Raw genomic sequence first — 22,159 nt, 5'->3', positions numbered from 1 at the left:
TCACAGCTGTTCCATAACCACTTAGCTGCGCTCTGAGTCACTTAGATGATTGAATACACCTCTGTCACACACACATCACATTGCACTTAAGCACTGTACTCAGCTAAAAACATGTTATATAGAAACTACATGGGCTACAGCCTAGTTACCCAGACTCATTTTCTTTCTTTGCACATTAAATACCAGTGGTTTATAATGAGTCTTGTGTGTTCATATTTGCCATTGTGGTGTTGCCGGAGACGGACATGAAAGTAGTCCGTGGCTGGTAGCACAGTCTCTCATATTTAGGTTTGTTTTTTTCGTTGCTAATCTAACAGTTACTTGAGGCTTCCAAGAGTTCTATCGCTTCACTGCTGTAGAATATTTTCTCCCTTCTCTAAATAGTCAGTTGACTCTCTCCTTCCCCTCTCCCATCCCTCACCCCTTTATCTCCCCGCACCGCACCTCACCCATCTCTTCTCTCTCCTGCAGCATGTGTCAGAGTTGTTAGCGGTGGTTCGTCTTCCCTTCATTCACCCGTCTTACCTGCTGAACGTTGTGGATAACGAGGACTTAATAAAGACGTCGGAGGTGTGTCGAGACCTAGTCAACGAAGCCAAGAGGTATCACATGTTACCTCACGCCAGACAGGAGATGCAGACTCCTAGGACACGACCACGGCTATCTGCAGGTAGGTGTACACAAACACACACACACACACTTTAAATACTTTATTTGAATCCACAAATCGCATTGCAGTCGACGGATTCAAATTTTTCATAGGTCATGGATATATGGTTACAAAAAGCACCTTGTCCATACAGCCGTTTGACAGCTGACATGGAGCAGTACCTTGCTAGCTGCTTTGCATTTGTCCTCTGCAGGTCTGCAGTCTGAAGGCCACATACTGTCGGTATGTAAATGGCCGAGACGTCCAAATATCAGCAATCACAAGTTTGCACTGATAACCAATGCTGTTCAGGCATGACACGAAGGGCTTGTATTTCAGAAACCTTTTAGAAAAGGCCTGCTCCATGTAGGAGTCAAAAGAGCAGTCCACTTCCAAAATGAGCTCTTCCCTCTGGCCTCCCCCCACAACTATATCTGGCAGATTTGGTATTAGGGCTGGGCGATATGGCTAAAATATAATTTCGCAATATTTTTCACATTATTGATGGAATTTTGATTTTTAATTACGAAAGTTCTAAATATGCTTTTACTATAAATCTTCGTACTTCAGGACTTTAAGCTTGGCATCACATATGTTGTAAAGGATTTCAATGGGATTTCTCTATTCTAATTGTTTTGTTCCATCTAACTTCCACCCAAAATCATTTTTTTGCTCTGACTGATATACATTTAGCTAGTTAACTAGCGATTAGCATTAGCTAAAATAAGGTATACATCCCAACCCTATTTGGTATATAAAAACATTAAACCAGCCTCCACTGACAAGATAATGCTTGTGAATATGCACTGATGGTGGTACTGTCTCTCACCATCTATCAGGTTGACGGGGTATTCATGTCCTGCTATGTGTAAGTCCGTCTGAACGGCAACCATTAGCAACGTGAATCTGATTCAATTACGTGCGACTCTCTCTTTCACACACAAGCTGTCACATGCATGTGATGGAGAAGGAGCAATAAAGATAAACTAAAATTGATATTTGCGCTGGAGGGAAGAGAAGGACATTTTTACTCAAGATGAAATTCTTTGATCGCATAAATATGCATGTATTGGTTTCCCAAAATCAAACAAAGAGTTTGGGTTGTGTGTGAGCCAAGCACAGACCGTGTTACTATGAAATCTTTGGATGGTTTACCATAAGTGTTTCTGGGCTGAGGAACTCAGGGTGCTTTTACAGTAGGCCCACCACATAAACATCTATTAGGGCATTCTAAACACCAACTGCTGTCCAGACATTTCTCTTATTCCAGCCAGCCAACTATTCACTTCACTTCCAACCATTCAGGCATTCCCATTCAATTTGTTTACATCATTAAATCAGATATTTATGGAAATAAGTAGCCCTGGACGGACGAAAAGTAAATTGCTTTTGACTGTTAGATTCTCCTGCCGTTCTGCCACGTCTCTCTGGTCCCTCCTCAATAAAGAGCTGTCTAATTACTGTGTGTGTGGTGTGTGTGTGTGCCTGCGTGAAACTTATTAGAGCTTAACACTGACACCAGGAATAACACATTTTCTGCTTGGTGGAGTTAAGGTAATTGCTAAACAAATGTCACTTTGTGGTGTGGACAGTTTACAAGCCTGCATTCTCCATTCTGCTCAAGGTGTGCACACACTCATCGGTAAACGGAAAGTAAATGGTGGTAGTTTAATGGTTCGTGTTTAATTGCAGAGTGGTGTTAACTACTAGCCAATGAAAAGTATTATTCGTCTGACTTTGTAAAAAAACCTCTCCCTCTCTCTCTCATCTGAGGTCAGAACAGTCTCCAAGAAAGCCTCCCAAATGGTTCCCTTGTCCACACGTGTACTGGTGAAAGTAGTGCACTATTTAAGGAACTAAGTGCCATTCTGGAACACAGCCCAGAATGTAGTGTTCTGGTCAGGCTTGGACCCTGGTTAGTGTGTGATTGAGTATGGTGTTGGACTGGCCATCTGGTCATCTGTCTGACTGGGTCTGAGATGCACAGCAGGGCCCGGTCAGATGGACAGGGAGGCTGGGAGATGCTGCCCTCGAGATAAAGGTCACTTACTCCAAATGGTGAGGAGTACATTTAGTTTTTTGGTTTATAGCTGATTCAAATAACCAACTCACCATCAAGATTTGAATCAGCTTTGCAAAATCCAAAACATTCACCCAGGGAGGGGCCGCAGGACTGATGGTGGATGGGGAAAGATATGGAGGGAGAGAAGGAATGGAAGAAAAATGTCTAAGAATTGAGGGAATGTGGAGATTATGCACAGGCTGGTGTAAATGTGAGCATGTATAGACGGAGCACCACCTGAGCTGGTAAATGTGAGCACGTATAGACGGAGCACCACCTGAGCTGGTAAATGTGAGCACGTATAGACGGAGCACCACCTGAGCTGGTAAATGTGAGCACGTATAGACGGAGCACCACCTGAGCTGGTAAATGTGAGCACGTATAGACGGAGCACCACCTGAGCTGGTAAATGTGAGCACGTATAGACGGAGCACCACCTGAGCTGGTAAATGTGAGCACGTATAGACGGAGCACCACCGGAGCTGGTAAATGTGAGCACGTATAGACGGAGCACCACCTGAGCTGGTAAATGTGAGCACGTATAGACGGAGCACCACCTGAGCTGGTAAATGTGAGCACGTATAGACGGAGCACCACCTGAGCTGGTAAATGTGAGCACGTATAGACGGAGCACCACCTGAGCTGGTAAATGTGAGCACGTATAGACGGAGCACCACCTGAGCTGGTAAATGTGAGCACGTATAGACGGAGCACCACCTGAGCTGGTAAATGTGAGCACGTATAGACGGAGCACCACCTGAGCTGGTAAATGTGAGCACGTATAGACGGAGCACCACCTGAGCTGGTAAATGTGAGCACGTATAGACGGAGCACCACCTAAGCTGGTAAATGTGAGCACGTATAGACGGAGCACCACCTGAGCTGGTAAATGTGAGCACGTATAGACGGAGCACCACCTGAGCTGGTAAATGTGAGCACGTATAGACGGAGCACCACCTGAGCTGGTAAATGTGAGCACGTATAGACGGAGCACCACCTGAGCTGGTAAATGTGAGCACGTATAGACGGAGCACCACCTGAGCTGGTAAATGTGAGCACGTATAGACGGAGCACCACCGGAGCTGGTAAATGTGAGCACGTATAGACGGAGCACCACCTGAGCTGGTAAATGTGAGCACGTATAGACGGAGCACCACCTGAGCTGGTAAATGTGAGCACGTATAGACGGAGCACCACCTGAGCTGGTAAATGTGAGCACGTATAGACGGAGCACCACCTGAGCTGGTAAATGTGAGCACGTATAGACGGAGCACCACCTGAGCTGGTAAATGTGAGCACGTATAGACGGAGCACCACCTGAGCTGGTAAATGTGAGCACGTATAGACGGAGCACCACCTGAGCTGGTAAATGTGAGCACGTATAGACGGAGCACCACCTGAGCTGGTAAATGTGAGCACGTATAGACGGAGCACCACCTAAGCTGGTAAATGTGAGCACGTATAGACGGAGCACCACCTGAGCTGGTAAATGTGAGCACGTATAGACGGAGCACCACCTGAGCTGGTAAATGTGAGCACGTATAGACGGAGCACCACCTGAGCTGGTAAATGTGAGCACGTATAGACGGAGCACCACCTGAGCTGGTAAATGTGAGCACGTATAGACGGAGCACCACCTGAGCTGGTAAATGTGAGCACGTATAGACGGAGCACCACCTGAGCTGGTAAATGTGAGCACGTATAGACGGAGCACCACCTGAGCTGGTAAATGTGAGCACGTATAGACGGAGCACCACCTGAGCTGGTAAATGTGAGCACGTATAGACGGAGCACCACCGGAGCTGGTAAATGTGAGCACGTATAGACGGAGCACCACCGGAGCTGGTAAATGTGAGCACGTATAGACGGAGCACCACCTGAGCTGGTAAATGTGAGCACGTATAGACGGAGCACCACCTGAGCTGGTAAATGTGAGCACGTATAGACGGAGCACCACCTGAGCTGGTAAATGTGAGCACGTATAGACGGAGCACCACCTGAGCTGGTAAATGTGAGCACGTATAGACGGAGCACCACCTGAGCTGGTAAATGTGAGCACGTATAGACGGAGCACCACCGGAGCTGGTAAATGTGAGCACGTATAGACGGAGCACCACCGGAGCTGGTAAATGTGAGCACGTATAGACGGAGCACCACCTGAGCTGGTAAATGTGAGCACGTATAGACGGAGCACCACCTGAGCTGGTAAATGTGAGCACGTATAGACGGAGCACCACCTGAGCTGGTAAATGTGAGCACGTATAGACGGAGCACCACCTGAGCTGGTAAATGTGAGCACGTATAGACGGAGCACCACCGGAGCTGGTAAATGTGAGCACGTATAGACGGAGCACCACCTGAGCTGGTAAATGTGAGCACGTATAGACGGAGCACCACCTGAGCTGGTAAATGTGAGCACGTATAGACGGAGCACCACCTGAGCTGGTAAATGTGAGCACGTATAGACGGAGCACCACCTGAGCTGGTAAATGTGAGCACGTATAGACGGAGCACCACCTGAGCTGGTAAATGTGAGCACGTATAGACGGAGCACCACCTGAGCTGGTAAATGTGAGCACGTATAGACGGAGCACCACCTGAGCTGGTAAATGTGAGCACGTATAGACGGAGCACCACCTGAGCTGGTAAATGTGAGCACGTATAGACGGAGCACCACCTGAGCTGGGAAGATAAGTCTCAAGCGGAAAAAAGAAAGAGAAACGGCGTGATGTCATCTATGAAACCATTCTTGCCGTGTGTGTGTGTGTGTGTGTGTGTGTCCGTAGACCTATCTCCCTGCCAGCTGTCTCTGGTGTCACAGCAGGAGACCACCAGCTACTCTCCCTCATCCCCCTTTCCTCCTCCCCTTCTTCTTCCACCTGATCTTTTTCCCCTTAATTTTCCTCCTCTACCTCCATCTCCTCCCCGTGTTCCTCTCTCGACCACATCAGGTCACGTAACTGTCTGATACACCTGCTAAAGAATCTTGATATAAACTCTGCTGTATAAGATCGCCCACCTAAGCCGCCTCTTACCTCTGACCATTTGCACTGATCATGTTCACCTGCCACAAGCCCAGCATCTACATAAGAAATGATGAAACAGACACAGCACCAGCAATAGAGCCCACAAACTGTATAGCAGCAGGCCTGGAGTGGTCAAGCACAGGCTTCTATCACAGTTTAGACTCCTGGAGCTCCAGTCATGAGTTTGAAGCCATATGGTGCGTTTGGTTGGAGCGGCCAGTGGCTGCTTTGAACTGTAGTAGACCTCCAGGTGAGCTTGATGAATCAGTAGTCAAATAGTCAGCATCTTCAAATGCACCAACACTCAATTGAAAACTGAGCTAAATGATGAAATATAAACCAGGGAGGGCCAACCCTCCACCTGGAAAGAGATTTAGCTAAATGATGAAATGTAAACCAGGGATGGCCAACCCTCCACCTGGAAAGAGATTTAGCTAAATGATGAAATGTAAACCAGGGATGGCCGACCTTCCACCTGGAAAGAGATTTAGCTAAAGGATGAAATATAAACCAGGGATGGCCAACCCTCCACCTGGAAATAGATTTAGCTAAAGGATGAAATATAAACCAGGGATGGCCAACCCTCTACCTGGAAAGCTTTTTTTTCTGCAGGCTTTTTATCAGCTGCTCATCGGGGCCTTGGTTATGAAGTGTTAGAGCAGGGCTACAGCAAAACCCTGCAGACCCAGTAGCTCTCCAGGAGGAAGGTCAACAGTAATAGTCAAGAAGTAGAAACGCACTCAGTGGAGAGAGTAGCCTGCAGGTCCAGAATAGTGAAGATATTGGGGAGACTGTATAAAGGATGAAACACGCGTGACATCTGATTCAGACCTCTGGTCCACCTTGGCCCTTTGGGGAAGAGACATGAGGCACCACTGAGACAGAAATGAGAACTTCACAAGAGCGCAGGGAAGAGCATAAGATCATATGCTATTCAATCTGTCTATCGCCTTTCGTCTGAAGCACAGCCCTAATTCACACACTGTCTTGACTAGAGCCCTGTTTCAGCCAATATAATTTATTTCTCTTTTTTTTGTCACCACCTCCACTCCAGCCATTCGCTTGGGAGATGGTACTTGAAACGTGTGATTTTGGATGGCAATTATAGGGTTTGTTATTTTGGGTATTTGTGACTCTCAACCTCTTTCTTATGTAGCAACATTTGAATTTCTGTTTTTTATGTTGGATGAAAGTAGAGACTCAGAGCTACAAAATGGTTTATCATACACTGAATGTGAGGAACAATGGGGAAGTAATTCTGCTTTCAAAGTTGATCAACTTGTACCTCCCTTTTTGAGAAAACCGTCTTTCAATGTTTTGGTACTACTATTGGAGAGCCCTCTTTGTCTACACCCATTCAACATTGTTCACACCCTCTTAAGCCTTAGCCCCACCCATCTCTTTAAGGGTTGATCCAACCGTTAGTACATAAATAGCCAGCTTCCATACATCTGAGAGCTTCTATCTGTGGTTTTGCGTTCAGAGCACACATTGGACGCTCTGGCCAATAAGTAGGGTCTTTCCGAAAGCTCTGACCTCACAACACAGTCAAGCACCCAAGCTAACTGGCAAACATTGGCTAGCTACTTCCAGACACATAATGGGAGAACACCCCACTCTGACCATTTTACTTGCCCTAGGAGAGCTGATTAGGATTTTTTGAAATTATCCAGAACGTTGGTGACTAACTGTGCTGCTGGCAAAAATGTAATTACACTTTTTTACCAAACCGGACATATTCAACGGGTGTTGAGCATTCAAAAATACATCACTTATGCTCCGCTCTGGCACACTAAGACGAGTATTTTAAGAAATGTAGCTAGATAGCAAGCTAGGCAAACAACGAATCCCAACGCATGATGTAACGTTAGTTAGCAAGCCAGCCAGCTAACGTTATCTAGCTAACAGTTCACTTTAACTTGAATTAAAAATACTTTGTCAAAATTAAAGTGCAGTCTTTTGTTAAGATGTAGCTAGCTGGACCATAATGGACAATGGACCATAATCACAACTCATGACGCATGAATCTGCAAGTAGCTAACCAACCCGGTTCTATGGCTATAACTAGTCAAGCAAATGTCTGAGATAGCTACTAAGAATAAGATCATACATGTAACGTTAGCTAGCTAACAGTACACTAGAAACGTGTAATATCTGAAAATCTTACCAGTATATATCATGGTTGGATGCGTCTCCTGTCTGATGCTATGCATGGTCGCCTTAGTTTGACGATGTAATCCAGACGGGTGTTTTCTCCATCTCCTTAGCTATCGTACTCAAATTCCACTGATTTCAACACTCGGTCCTCCAGAAAGTGGAGAGCATACACAACTTTAGCTAGTGAGCCAGCCAGCTAACATTAGCTAGCTAACAGTACACTTTAACTTGACAGTAGGTTTATGCAGTTTTACTACACAATACATTTTTTTCACAATACATCCACGTTCAACACGATTACCCAAACATACTGACCAGCTCCAATAGACTGCCACGTGCTTTATGGTAAACCAATCCGAACTCATCTCTCGGCATGTCCAGCCCACTCATTATCTCAGGCGATCATGGCTAGCGGGAAGGTTGCATACTTTTTCTGTGGCTAAACAAACTGGGCTCGTAATTTAACAATTGTATTTGTATTTACAAATGGCATACAAGTTTGATATTAAGGCACATAAAAGTTGACATGTTTGAAAAGACATTTCTGCCAAAAATGCATTTAGCTAAAAACAGTTTTTTAAAACATTGAAACAGCTCTCCTGTGAAGTCGTGTCTTGCGACGTACGCCTAGTTTCCTGAATCGGGTCACATTTGTGTGCAAGCGTGGGAGGGCAGGCGGCATGCTTGTGTAAGTGTCCAGTGCCTCGTTTGAGTGATTATTCAGGCTGGTTTGTTTTAAAGAACCAATGTAATGTGAGATTACTTTGTGTTACTCTAAAGAGGAATGCAGCATGGTCCTTGAGGATGGCTGAGTTAAACACACTCTATGAAGCCAAAGCTTGCGAAATTTCCATAATATCTCTTTCCTTGTAATGTGGAAAGATGTAGTAGAGCGTCAAATAAAAGATTTGTGGCGATGTTTGTTTCTCGTCTTATTGGTGAAATGTTGAACAAGTACATAAATATCAAATCATACATTAAAATGGTAGTGTGACCTCTGGTCTAAATACGTCCAGTGAATATAAAACCCATGGCTGTTGGCATGACGACACAGCTTTCTGACCACTTACCAGAGAATCAAGTTAAGCCATGGTGTTGCATGGAGGTGGAGGATGGATACTGGCTGGCTGACTGACTTAACTCAGTATCTACCCAGAGCTAGAATATGCAGTTTTCCCACACCACACATATATGCACACAGACCAAATCTGCACATGCAATGATTTTCACATTAGCAGCCTGGATGAGTGTGAGATTGTATGAATCTGAAGCTGTGGGTAGTCTTAGGTAGGTCAAAAGGTCACATTTGACATGGACTGTGTTTCGACAGTGCGTGCAAGCGTGTGTGTGGGCTGGCAGAGCGCCTGCTAGTGCCGAGTCCCTGTCCCATTGTGACTGTCACTCAACCAGGCTAGTCCCCTCACAGCAGGGCACAAACACACATACCATGTGAATACCCTTAGAGCGCACACATTGACTCAAACACACACTACCTGATTCTATGCCAGAATACTCTCACAGCTGGGGCCACACACTCTGAGGCCCCTGGCCTCCCGATCCTCACCATACCAAATTACCCCTCTGGGAGAGAGACCATAAGGTTAGAGAGGGAGGAGATGGAGCGATTGGGCGGAGAGGAAAAGGTGAGTGGGTTTTAGTGATAGACTGAGGTATGAGTGAGATTAAGGGGAAAAAGAGGGCCCAAGAAGACGAGTGCAATGGGAGAGAACAAGATTGAACTGAGTAAAGAAATATAAGAGATTGAGATGTGGGAGAAGATGAAATAACAACTACAACAGGAAGCAGGGCTGAGGTGAGAGGGATAGACTGAGAGAGCAGGGTTTACAACAGGAAGCAGGGCTGAGGTGAGAGGGATAGACGGAGAGAGCAGGGTTTACAACAGGAAGCAGGGCTGAGGTGAGAGGGATAGACGGAGAGAGCAGGGTTTACAACAGGAAGCAGGGCTGAGGTGAGAGGGATAGACGGAGAGAGCAGGGTTTACAACAGGAAGCAGGGCTGAGGTGAGAGGGATAGACGGAGAGAGCAGGGTTTACAACAGGAAGCAGGGCTGAGGTGAGAGGGATAGACGGAGAGAGCAGGGTTTACAACAGGAAGCAGGGCTGAGGTGAGAGGGATAGACGGAGAGAGCAGGGTTTACAACAGGAAGCAGGGCTGAGGTGAGAGGGATAGACGGAGAGAGCAGGGTTTACAACAGGAAGCAGGGCTGAGGTGAGAGGGATAGACGGAGAGAGCAGGGTTTACAACAGGAAGCAGGGCTGAGGTGAGAGGGATAGACGGAGAGAGCAGGGTTTACAACAGGAAGCAGGGCTGAGGTGAGAGGGATAGACTGAGAGAGCAGGGTTTACAACAGGAAGCAGGGCTGAGGTGAGAGGGATAGACTGAGAGAGCAGGGTTTACAACAGGAAGCAGGGCTGAGGTGAGAGGGATAGACGGAGAGAGCAGGGTTTACAACAGGAAGCAGGGCTGAGGTGAGAGGGATAGACTGAGAGAGCAGGGTTTACAACAGGAAGCAGGGCTGAGGTGAGAGGGATAGACGGAGAGAGCAGGGTTTACAACAGGAAGCAGGGCTGAGGTGAGAGGGATAGACGGAGAGAGCAGGGTTTACAACAGGAAGCAGGGCTGAGGTGAGAGGGATAGACGGAGAGAGCAGGGTTTACAACAGGAAGCAGGGCTGAGGTGAGAGGGATAGACGGAGAGAGCAGGGTTTAGCCGTTGGGTAAAAAGATGAAGGGTCAGAGTAGGGAGTAGAACAAGGAGAAACGTAGAACGCAGAGAGGAGAGGTACAGACGGAGCTGTATTTTCTGTCAAATTGTGAAAGATATTTAGTCATAGAAATACAATCTTACCCAAAATTAGAAGATAAATGTGAACCTAAACGATTAACCTAAATACATCTCTAAATAAAAATGCTGTGTTTTAGCCTCCCGTCACAACCTAAGTGAAAAACTGTCATTAATATTTGACTTTTTGTTCTGTTCTGGCTTTTCCATACTGCTACTAGTCATTACTATGCCTTTTCTAGAAGTCAGGTTAAACCTAGTACCGGTATTAATTGTATTTTTACAATTCTCTATTATTATTATTGGTTGTGATTGCTGTTAATATTATTACCACTGAACATGTTCATTATTTATTTTTTATTAACAGTCTAGTATATTCCTGTATAGTGCTCTTGTTGGACCATTGTTGTCATGTTTACTTTGACAATGTAAGGGTTTTGCTTTCCATGTCAATAAAGTAGATTGGATTAAATTGAATTGAGAAAGTGGGCGATAGAGGGAACGTTTTGAATAGGGGAAACTGGACTGGTGCAGGAAAGGTGTGTGTGTGTGTGTGTGTGTGTGTGTGTGTGTGTGTGTGTGTGTGTGTGTACAGGAAATGAAAGCTCCCGAGTGACATTTGAGTGTAAGAACCTATGGCGTGTGGAGGAGGAACCCTTACTTAGTCCTGCTGTGATATAAATGACAGGAAGTGTGTGTGTGTGAACAGTAGGGAGCAGGCTGGTGTCAGGGATAGGAGTCATTAGGAGGGAGTGGCTGTGGTGTGTGTTCCGTCGAAGCTAGGCTCAGCAGGTGGGCAGCTAACCTGCCAGAGTTCTCGCCCCTCCTCCTTTCCTCTCATGGTCACGACACGGTAGATAACACATGCTGTCAGCATCTCAGTTATATCTCCATCCCTCCATACATCCCCCACTGTTTCAGCAGCTGAATGACATCAGCCCCTGTGTGGATCTGTTGTCAAGGAGAATGTACTGCGTGCTCACACGTCTCTAGCAGCTGTACCTGTGATGTGATGTGATCCAACACGGGCTGTATTCACCTTCACCCTGGCTGTCTCACAACCCCCAGAGGACGTTTTGGTTCCATGTTTGGATATGCTACGTATGAACAGTTTCTAGTTACTCTAACCGAGGACAGAGGCGGAGATATGGAGCAAGAGAGAGCCAAGGACAAAGACGGGTAGGAAGAGGCAGAGAAAATAAATAACATTCATTCCGTTTTTTTCCCACTTCCCTAACAAGTGTAGAAGTGTCTCTGTTTGACCTTTAAGAGCAGGTGACAGGGTTCAAGAGGCATCCCACCTCCCATCCAGATGTCATGTTCACTAACAAAAACATTCTGCAATTGAAAAATAAAAAGCTGAGTCGTTTATCTTGGCAGTTACTCCACCATCCCTGGTGTATGTATGAACCTTCAGGTTGTTATAATGCATGATGATGTAGAGAGAACAAGGATCTAAACACACATTCATTCAACCAACACATTATGTATGTTTCTTGTATATGTTCTGTGTCGAGATACATGGTTGGCATTCTACCTCAGGACTGAGAATCACATTCAGCAATATTGTACTGTATATGAGCAGTAAGTCAGCTGAAGTTCTGTAGTTGGTACCTGATGGTTGTGCTGTTGCCACTCTGAATACCACTGCACTGAGGTAAATATTTTTATACTGCTCTCATCTTCCTATATATTGTCACTATTCCTCTGCTTTATTAATCAGTCAGTGTTCAGTCACCCATATATTTGTAGTTACATTGGCAGCACATATTAATTTTTGGTAAAGCCCTAGCACGTTTGTGCCCCATTTTTGTGATTAAACTGCCCTCAATCTTTGGAAGAAGCAGTGCATGTTTTCAGCCATCCTATCCCAGTGTCAGCTGTGTCTGAGGCAGCATTTACCTCTTCTCTCAGCTCATCCCACTAAAGCCTTCTGTTCTCCTCTCCTTTTTTATCAAAAGCTCTCGCTGTATTTTAACAGCCCTGGAGAAAGACAGGAAAAGAGAAAATAAGGAAAGCTGGAGAGCAGCTTTACTTAAGATGACCGCAGTGTTTAAAGGGATGGATGGTGGTGAAGGACAAAAAAAGGAGTGGTGGAAGGTGGTTGTCAAGGGAACGAGGGTGGAGAAGGAGTATTGATCCAGGAAGATGAGCCAGCGGTTAGAATCCTAGCTATGGAATGATTGAGGAATAGATCTCTTTCCTTCTCTCTGGCTTTCCCTTTCTCCCTCCCTCTGTCATACTGCTGTTGAGGACTAAGAGGCCTGGAGATGCATGTGGCAGACAGCCAGTGTGTTTGTGTTTTGGATCACTGGTGTTTTTATACAGCGTATGCTGCCACACACAAACACATGCAACCACAAACACACACACAGTACGCATCACTAGCATCTTTATACAGCATATGCTGCCACACGCAACCACAAACACACACACTACGTATCACTAGCATCTTTATACAGCATATGCTGCCACACGCAACCACAAACACACACTACGCATCACTAGCATCTTTATACAGCGTATGCTGCCACACGCAACCACACACACACACTACGTATCATTAGCATCTTTATACAGCATATGCTGCCACACGCAACCACAAACACACACTACGCATCACTAGCATCTTTATACAGCATATGCTGCCACACGCAACCACAAACACACACTATGCATCACTAGCATCTTTATACAGCGTATGCTGCCACACGCAACCACAAACACACACTACGCATCACTAGCATCTTTATACAGCATATGCTGCCACACGCAACCACACACACACACTACGTATCACTAGCATCTTTATACAGCGTATGCCAACAGTGTGTGAGAGATGAGGCACCAGTAGTGTACTGAACACCATGGTTGAGCACTGAACATGGAGAGAATATTTATACTGGCTGAGAGAGCTCTGATCAAAACACACACACACAGGTAGAGGTGCTGCTCTGAATTAGATGAGACCCAGAATTAAAATGCTGTTGTGTTTGCAGTGCTGCTGTTCTTGAATATCCACACATTGATTTAGCGTATTGATTTAGTAAGGGTTTGAGGCCATGCTGTGAGTCTCACTAGCACAGATAGAGAAGTGATGTGCATCTATGGGAATGGAGTAGAGGGGGTAGAAGCGGGTTGGGGGGGTAGAGAGATGGTGGGATAAAAGTATTTTCTGTGGCAATGGAGGGAGAGAGAGACTGATGCAGCCAGGAGAGTTATCTGCATGGGACTGGAGACAGGAGAGTTATCTGCATGGGACTGGAGAGAGAGACTGATGCAGACAGGAGAGTTATCTGCATGGGACTGGAGAGAGAGACTGATGCAGACAGGAGAGTTATCTGCATGGGACTGGAGAGAGAGACTGATGCAGACAGGAGAGTTATCTGCATGGGACTGGAGAGAGAGAGACTGATGCAGACAGGAGAGTTATCTGCATGGGACTGGAGACAGGAGAGTTATCTGCATGGGACTGGAGACAGGAGAGTTATCTGCATGGGACTGGAGACAGGAGAGTTATCTGCATGGGACTGGAGACAGGAGAGTTATCTGCATGGGACTGGAGACAGGAGAGTTATCTGCATGGGACTGGAGACAGGAGAGTTATCTGCATGGGACTGGAGAGAGAGAGACTGATGCAGACAGGAGAGTTATCTGCATGGGACTGGAGACAGGAGAATTATCTGCATGGGACTGGAGAGAGAGAGACTGATGCAGACAGGAGAGTTATCTGCATGGGACTGGAGACAGGAGAGTTATCTGCATGGGACTGGAGACAGGAGAGTTATCTGCATGGGACTGGAGAGAGAAAGACGGATGCAGCCTAACAGATGGCAGAGAGAGCTGTCTAGATAATTGAGTTATATGTCCCACTTTACACATTACACTTTCCTGCACCAAGAGGAAACTTTGTCAGTTTGCATTTTGGTTTTGCATATCCCTGAGAGGCTATTGAATTGGAAATAACAATAAACAAGGCCTGCAGGCTGCTAAATTGAAAAACATCTGAAGCCAAGTTTGCTGCCGTCTGTAGACCAATTAGAGCTATGTCCATAACCCAAAAGGAATTTTCCACAACCATAGTCCACAACCTTCCAAAATCCTGTTTCGTACGTGACAAACCTGGGCTTCCCACTTCCGAGGCTACAAAACAACAGCCCATTTCTGAAACTGATTTGCCTGTGAACTATCACATGTCATGTAGGTTATTTCCCTCCATTTCTCCCCACACAAATGGACTAATTGTTAGTTACAAACAATGCGTGAACCCAACTATGTCACTAGTTACTATGCTATCACAGGATCCTAACTGTGCAATCACTATTTACATTTCATTGTAAATAAATACCACCAATTATTGCACCTGTACCTCTGACTCAGTCAACAGTTGCTGCTCCAAACCAACAAAATAGGCTGGGTCCTTTTATCAGAAACACTGCTCTGACGCACTCACAAAAACAGCATGATAGTATGATAGTTTCTGCAAACACTTGTTTAATGAGTTTCTCTGTCCCTCTAGGTGTGGCAGAGGTGATAGTGTTAATCGGTGGTCGTCAGGCCATCAGTATGAACCAGCGCTCTCTGACGGCGGTGACATGTTTTAACCCTCAGAACAGTAAGTGGTTCCCATTGGCCAGCCTGCCCTTCTACGACAGAGAGTTCTTCAGCGTCATCTCAGCTGGGGACAACATCTACCTGTCAGGTAGGCTAACGAAGTGGACCGTCACACACATAGAGTATATCTATATCTGTTTATCCATGCATCCAGTGAAAAGTTTTTAAATTATATTCATATTATTGTTCCCCTATATTCCTCCAGAGGTCTGTTCTCTGTTCTCTCCTCTACTATATTCCTCCAGAGGTCTCAGTTCTCTGTACTATATTCCTCCAGAGGTCAGTTCTCTGTACTATATTCCTCCAGAGGTCTCAGTTCTCTGTACTATATTCCTCCAGAGGTCTCAGTTCTCTGTACTATATTCCTCCAGAGGTCTCAGTTCTCTGTACTATATTCCTCCAGAGGTCTCAGTTCTCTGTACTATATTCCTCCAGAGGTCTGTTCTCTGTACTATATTCCTCCAGAGGTCTCAGTTCTCTGTACTATATTCCTCCAGAGGTCTCAGTTCTCTGTACTATATTCCTCCAGAGGTCTCAGTTCTCTGTACTATATTCCTCCAGAGGTCTCAGTTCTCTGTACTATATTCCTCCAGAGGTCTCAGTTCTCTGTACTATATTCCTCCAGAGGTCTCTTCTCTGTACTATATTCCTCCAGAGGTCTCTGTTCTCTGTACTATATTCCTCCAGAGGTCTGTTCTCTGTACTATATTCCTCCAGAGGTCTCAGTTCTCTGTACTATATTCCTCCAGAGGTCTGTTCTCTGTACTATATTCCTCCAGAGGTCTGTTCTCTGTACTATATTCCTCCAGAGGTCTCAGTTCTCTGTACTATATTCCTCCAGAGGTCTGTTCTCTGTACTATATTCCTCCAGAGGTCTCTGTTCTCTGTACTATATTCCTCCAGAGGTCTCTGTTCTCTGTACTATATTCCTCCAGAGGTCTCTGTTCTCTGTACTATATTCCTCCAGAGGTCTGTTCTCTGTACTATATTCCTCCAGATGTCTGTTCTCTGTACTATATTCCTCCAGAGGTCTCTGTTCTCTGTACTATATTCCTCCAGAGGTCTGTTCTCTGTACTATATTCCTCCAGATGTCTGTTCTCTGTACTATATTCCTCCAGAGGTCTCAGTTCTCTGTACTATATTCCTCCAGAGGTCTCTGTTCTCGTCCAGTCTCCGTGTGTGTACATCTCCTATACAGAGGTAGACCTTGACATTGGACTGTGAAACAGAACAGTAGAAACGCTAAGAGAGAATGTTCTCCCCTCTCTCATTTCCCCTGGACCTGGCCTGTGTGTGTCTGTGGGGAGGCAGGTGCTCAGTGGGGAAATCATCAGTGTGGAGTAGTACTAACCAGGGCTGAGGACCCTGTGTTCCTCCAGATAATGGATTGAATGTCCACTCTGTTTGCTGCTTTCATACCAAGCTCGGTAATGCATTGTGACAGTGAGGGGTAGAAATAAGGGTGAATATACAGGCATTGTGTCTTGGTGGTGCCTTGTTACATTTGCCCCCAGGTCATAACGATTCCAAAATGACTTATTGTAAACCAGTAAAAAAATAATCTATCTGGATATTTTTAACATTGGTTAAATTGTATATGCATTTTATTTAGTCGGTGTTAGAGTCTGGTGTGATGGTAGCTGGCAAGTGTGTGGTGTGTGTGTGTTTCAGGTGGGACAGAGTCGGTTGTGGGTGATGGTAGCTGACGAGTGTGTGGTGTGTGTTTCAGGTGGGACAGAGTCGGGGGTGATGGTAGCTGACGTGTGTATTTTATGTGTGTGTTTCAGGTGGGACAGAGTCGGGGGTGATGGTAGCTGACGTGTGTATTTTATGTGTGTGTTTCAGGTGGGACAGAGTCGGGGGTGATGGTAGCTGACGTGTGTATTTTATGTGTGTGTTTCAGGTGGGACAGAGTCGGGGGTGATGGTAGCTGACGTGTGGTGCTACATGTCTCTATTGGACAACTGGAATCTGATGTCCCGTATGACGGTGCCTCGCTGCAGACACAACAGTCTGGTCTACGATGGGAAACTCTATACCATCGGAGGTCTGGGTGTGTCAGGAAACCTGGACCATGTAGAGAGGTAAGACACTGACATGTGCCTATGGAAACAACTGATTAAGTGGCACAAGCTTTGGATGCTGCTAGTGTAGCAGTAACGGAAGCTGTGCTAAAACATGTTTGCAGGTGCTCTGTTGGCTATACTTATATTGAAGTTATTTCATGAAGTGTCTTGTATGTTAGGTTACTAGCTTTTTCAATAGAGCCTTGTGCATAGATGTACCTGGTTAGAAGAATGGCTATTGCCTGTATATCCCTGTGTGTGTAACTGTCCTGAGCTGTAAAGGACAGTTTAATGTCAAACTTGATAATTGATTAGTGGGTAAAATCCCTTTGATCAGAAAGCAACACTTCCATCCACAGAAGTGCAACAATGAGACTGAAGGGCCTATGAGGAGATGTGAATGGCTTTATGTTCTGCTGCTCTCCACACATGGTCTTGATGCTGGGCTGGGGAGATTAAATTGAGCAATCAAAATAACATTACAGAACGTAATGGAACAGGCTGCTGCTGCTCATTACTGAACTGAATGGATCTCCCAAGCCTTTCTCAATGCAACGACACGCACACACACTGAAGCCTCTCACCGCAACAACACACACACTGAAGCCTCTCACCGCAACAACACACACACTGAAGCCTCTCACCGCAACAACACACACACTGTGAAGCCTCTCAACGCAACAACACACACACTGTGAAGCTGCTCTCAATACAAAGACACACACACTGAAGCCTCTCACCGCAACAACACACACACTGAAGCCTCTCACCGCAACAACACACACACTGTGAAGCCTCTCACCGCAACAACACACACACTGTGAAGCCTCTCACCGCAACAACACACACACTGTGAAGCCTCTCACCGCAACAACACACACACTGTGAAGCCTCTCACCGCAACAACACACACACTGTGAAGCCTCTCAACGCAACAACACGCACACTGAAGCTGCTCTCAATGCAACGACACACACACACACTGTGAAGCTGCTCTCAATGCAACGACACACACACACACTGTGAAGCCTATCTCAAAGCAACAACACACACACACACTGTGAAGCCTATCTCAAAGCAACAACACACACACACACCGTGACGCCGCTCTCAACGCAACAACACAGACACCGACGACACTATTTCCATGTAACATCGATCCCTCAAATGGAATCATCTAATTTGATACGTCTCTGTAACGCTGCCATGCTGTGTCATTAAGGCTGTCTGGCTGGAATACTGAGTCCTGTAATGGAAACACATTTGATTCCTCTGCCTCCAGTCGTAGCCTTGTAATTACAGACCTAGCAGTGTATCTCAGCGTTTACAGCCAAACAGAGCAGTGATGTGTGTGTGTTCGGAGACCCTCAGCCAGTGTCCATTATCTACAACGCTCTCTGTCTGAAACTGTCAAAAGGTTCTGTCTGTCATCGGGGCACTCAGATGAACCGGGAAAGCAGTGGTAGAGGGGCAACTATGGGTAAGGGGTTCAACAGAATACTATGAACTACTAATGGGTGTGCAGAAACAGCAGGAGTGTCTTATCTGAGTGGTTGAAATATTGGTGGACGAAATGTCAGAATTTATGTAGAAAGTGGGGGTGATGGCATATAGTAGGTATTGCTGTGTTGGTTTTCACAGTGTGTGGACAGAAGTGTGTCTCCATGCTACAGGGCATGTAATTGCTCCCCAGGTGGCCAAGAGCTCCTTGTCTGAGGGATATTTATACTCCCTTGTAGCACGTGCGCGCGCACACACACACACACTCAGCCATTCACACACAGTGTTGTTAAGCCATTTATAGTCATTTCCTTCCAGAATGGCTGGGCCAGCTAAGCACATGGATTTCTCATCAAAACAGCATTAAAACATGACAGGACTTTAACCTCAGCTCTCTAAAGATTTCTCACTGCAGTCTCACAGGTGATCTTTCGTTTGCTCTCTAGCTGGACATATGGTAGTAGAGTAGGTCTGTCTGTTGGTGTACCAGGGTTTCCGTTATGAAAATGTGGTGCCCGACATTTGACCGGCAGAATTTTAATTTACCGGACATATCTGAAATGTGGGAATTAATATGGAGTTGGTCCCCCCCTTTGCTGCTATAACAGCCTCCACTCTTCTGGGAAGGCTTTCCACTAGATGTTGGAACATTGCTGCTATAACAGCCTCCACTCTTCTGGGAAGGCTTTCCACTACATGTTGGAACATTGCTGCGGGGACTTGCTTCAAAACTACCATTAGTGAGGTTGGGCACTGATGTTGGGCGATTAGGCCTAGCTTGCAGTCGGCATTCCAATTCCACACCAATCTCTGTATGGACCTCACTTTATGCACGGGGGTGTTGTCATGCTGAAACAGGAAAGGGCCTTCTCCAAACTGTTGCCACAAAGTTGGAAGCACAGAATATCCTGTGTGGCTTAGTTAGTAGAGCATGGCGCTTGCAACGCCAGGGCTGTGGGTTCGATTCCCACCGGGGACCAGTAAAAAAAGTAGAATTGTCTAAAATATCATTGTATGCTGTAAGTAAGGGTCAAAGCCCGAACCATGAAAATCAGCCCCAGACCATTATTCCTCCTCCACCAAACTATACAGTTGGCATTATTTCACAATGGGATTTTTTGTTTCCTGGGACAATAGACAGGCACCAAATGTTATTTATCGGCATGTGACGAAAGCCAGTTATTACCGGCGAACGGAAACCTTGACATGTACAGTAGGTCTGTCTGGTGGGACTGAACACCTCCCTCTGGATCCTGGACTTCCTGACAGGCCAAGCCCAGGTGGTGAGGGTAGGCAAACATCACCTCCGCCACACTGACCCTTAACACAGGGGACCCACAGGGGTGTGCGCTTAGTCCCCTTCCTTTATTCCCTGTTTACTCAGGACTGTGTAGACATGTGCCACTAACACCAAGTTTTCCGACAAGACGATCATAGGCCCGATCACCAGGGACGATGAGACTGCCTACAGCAGGGGTGTCAAACTCATTTCATGGAGGGCCTTGTGTCTGCAGGTTTTTGTTTTTTGTTTGCAATTAAGACCTAGACAATCAGGTGGGGAGTTCATTACTAAATAGTGACCTTAATTCATAAATCAAAAACAAAGGTGGAGCATAAACCCGCAGACGCTCAGCCCACCATGGAATGAGTTTGATTCGTGGCCTATAGGGAGGAGGTCCGTGACCTGGCAGTGTGGTGCCCGAACAACAACCTCTCCCTCAACGTCAATAAGGACAAGGAGCTGATAGTGGACTACAGGGTGGCGAGCACGCCCCCATCCACGTAATACCTCTGCAACTCTGTTTATCATATATCCTGATGCCCAGTCAACTTACCCCTGTACATATCTACCTCTATCATTACAGTATCCCTACACATTGTAAATATGTTACTGTAACTGACCCTGTATATAAACTTAGCCAAAGAAGAAACGTCCCTTTTTCAGGACCCTGTCTTTCAAAGATAAATCGTAAAAATCAAAATAATTTCACAGATCTTCATTGGAAAGGGTTTAAACACTGTTTCCCATGCTTGTTCAGTGAACCATAACCAATGAATGAACATGCACCTGTGGAACGGTCATTAAGACACTAACAGCTTACAGACGGTAGGCAACTAAAGGTCAGTTATGTAAACTTAGGACACTAAAGAGGCCTTACTACTGACTCTGAAAAACACCAAAAGAAACATGCCCATGGTCCCTGCTCATCTGTGTGAACGTGCCTTAGGCATGCTGCAAGGAGGCATGAGGACTGCAGATGTGGCCAGGGCAATAAATTGCGGTGTCCGTACTGTGAAGATCCTAAGACAGCGCTACAGGGAGACAGGACGGACAGCTGATTGCCCTCGCAGTGGCAGACCACGTGTAACAACACCTGCACAGGATCGGTACAGCCGAACATCACACCTGCAGGACTGGTACAGGATGGCAACAACTGCCCTCGTTACACCAGGAACGCACAATCCCTCCATCAGTGCTCAGACTGTCCGCAATAGGCTGAGAGGCTGGACTGGGGGCTTGTAGGCCTGTTGCAAGGCAGGTCCTCACCAGACATCACCGGAAACAACATCACCTATGGGCACAAACCCACCGTCGCTGGACCAGACAGGACTGGCAAAAAGTGCTCTTCACTGACGAGTTGCAGTTTTGTCTAACCAGGGGTGATGGTCGGATTCTCGTTTATCGTCGTAATGAGTGTGACACCGAGGCCTGTACTCTGGAGTGGGATTGATTTGGAGGTGGCTGGTCCTTCATGGTCTGGGGCGGTGTGTCAGTGTCATCGGACTGAGCTTGTTGTCATTGCAGGCAGTCTCAACACTGTGCGTTACAGGAAAAACATCCTCCTCCCTCATGTGGTACCCTTCCTGCAGGCTCATCCTGACATGATCCTCCAGCATGACAATGCCACCAGCCCGGATCTCAATCCAATTGAGCACGTCTGGGACCTGTTGGATCCGAGGTTGAGGACTAGGGCCATTCCCCCCAACTTGCAGGTGCCGTGGTGGAAGAGTAGTCTTAACATCTCACAGCAATAACTGATAAATATGGTGCAGTCCATGAGGAGGAGATGCACTGCAGTACTTAATGCAGCTGGTGGCCACATCAGATAGACTGTTACTTTTGATTTTGACCCCCCCCCCCCTTTTGTTTAGGTGCACATTCACATTCAATTTCTGTTAGTCACATGTCTGTGGAACTTGTTCAGTTTGTTGTTGAATCTTATGTTCATACAAATATTTACTCGGTAAGTATTCTGAAAATAAACGCAGTTGACAGTGAGG

General features: G+C 46.2%; 1 protein-coding gene across 4 annotated transcripts in view; it reads left to right on the top strand.

Annotated features, from left to right (window-relative positions):
- Positions 1–22,159, top strand: part of LOC135557788 (kelch-like protein 29) — a 416,874-nt gene that overhangs the window by 367,431 nt on the left and 27,284 nt on the right. For all 4 annotated transcript variants that reach the window (XM_064991390.1, XM_064991391.1, XM_064991392.1 and 1 more), the window contains 3 exons: positions 472–670; positions 15,216–15,398; positions 17,215–17,395. In XM_064991390.1, coding sequence (XP_064847462.1) covers positions 472–670; positions 15,216–15,398; positions 17,215–17,395 — 563 coding nt within the window. The remainder of the gene's footprint in view (positions 1–471; positions 671–15,215; positions 15,399–17,214; positions 17,396–22,159) is intronic.

This window comes from Oncorhynchus masou, chromosome 16 (assembly GCF_036934945.1).
Source record: "Oncorhynchus masou masou isolate Uvic2021 chromosome 16, UVic_Omas_1.1, whole genome shotgun sequence".
Taxonomy (NCBI): Eukaryota; Metazoa; Chordata; class Actinopteri; order Salmoniformes; family Salmonidae; genus Oncorhynchus; species Oncorhynchus masou.
Note: the sequence above shows the minus strand (reverse complement) of the source record. Positions and strands in the feature narration are given on the sequence as shown.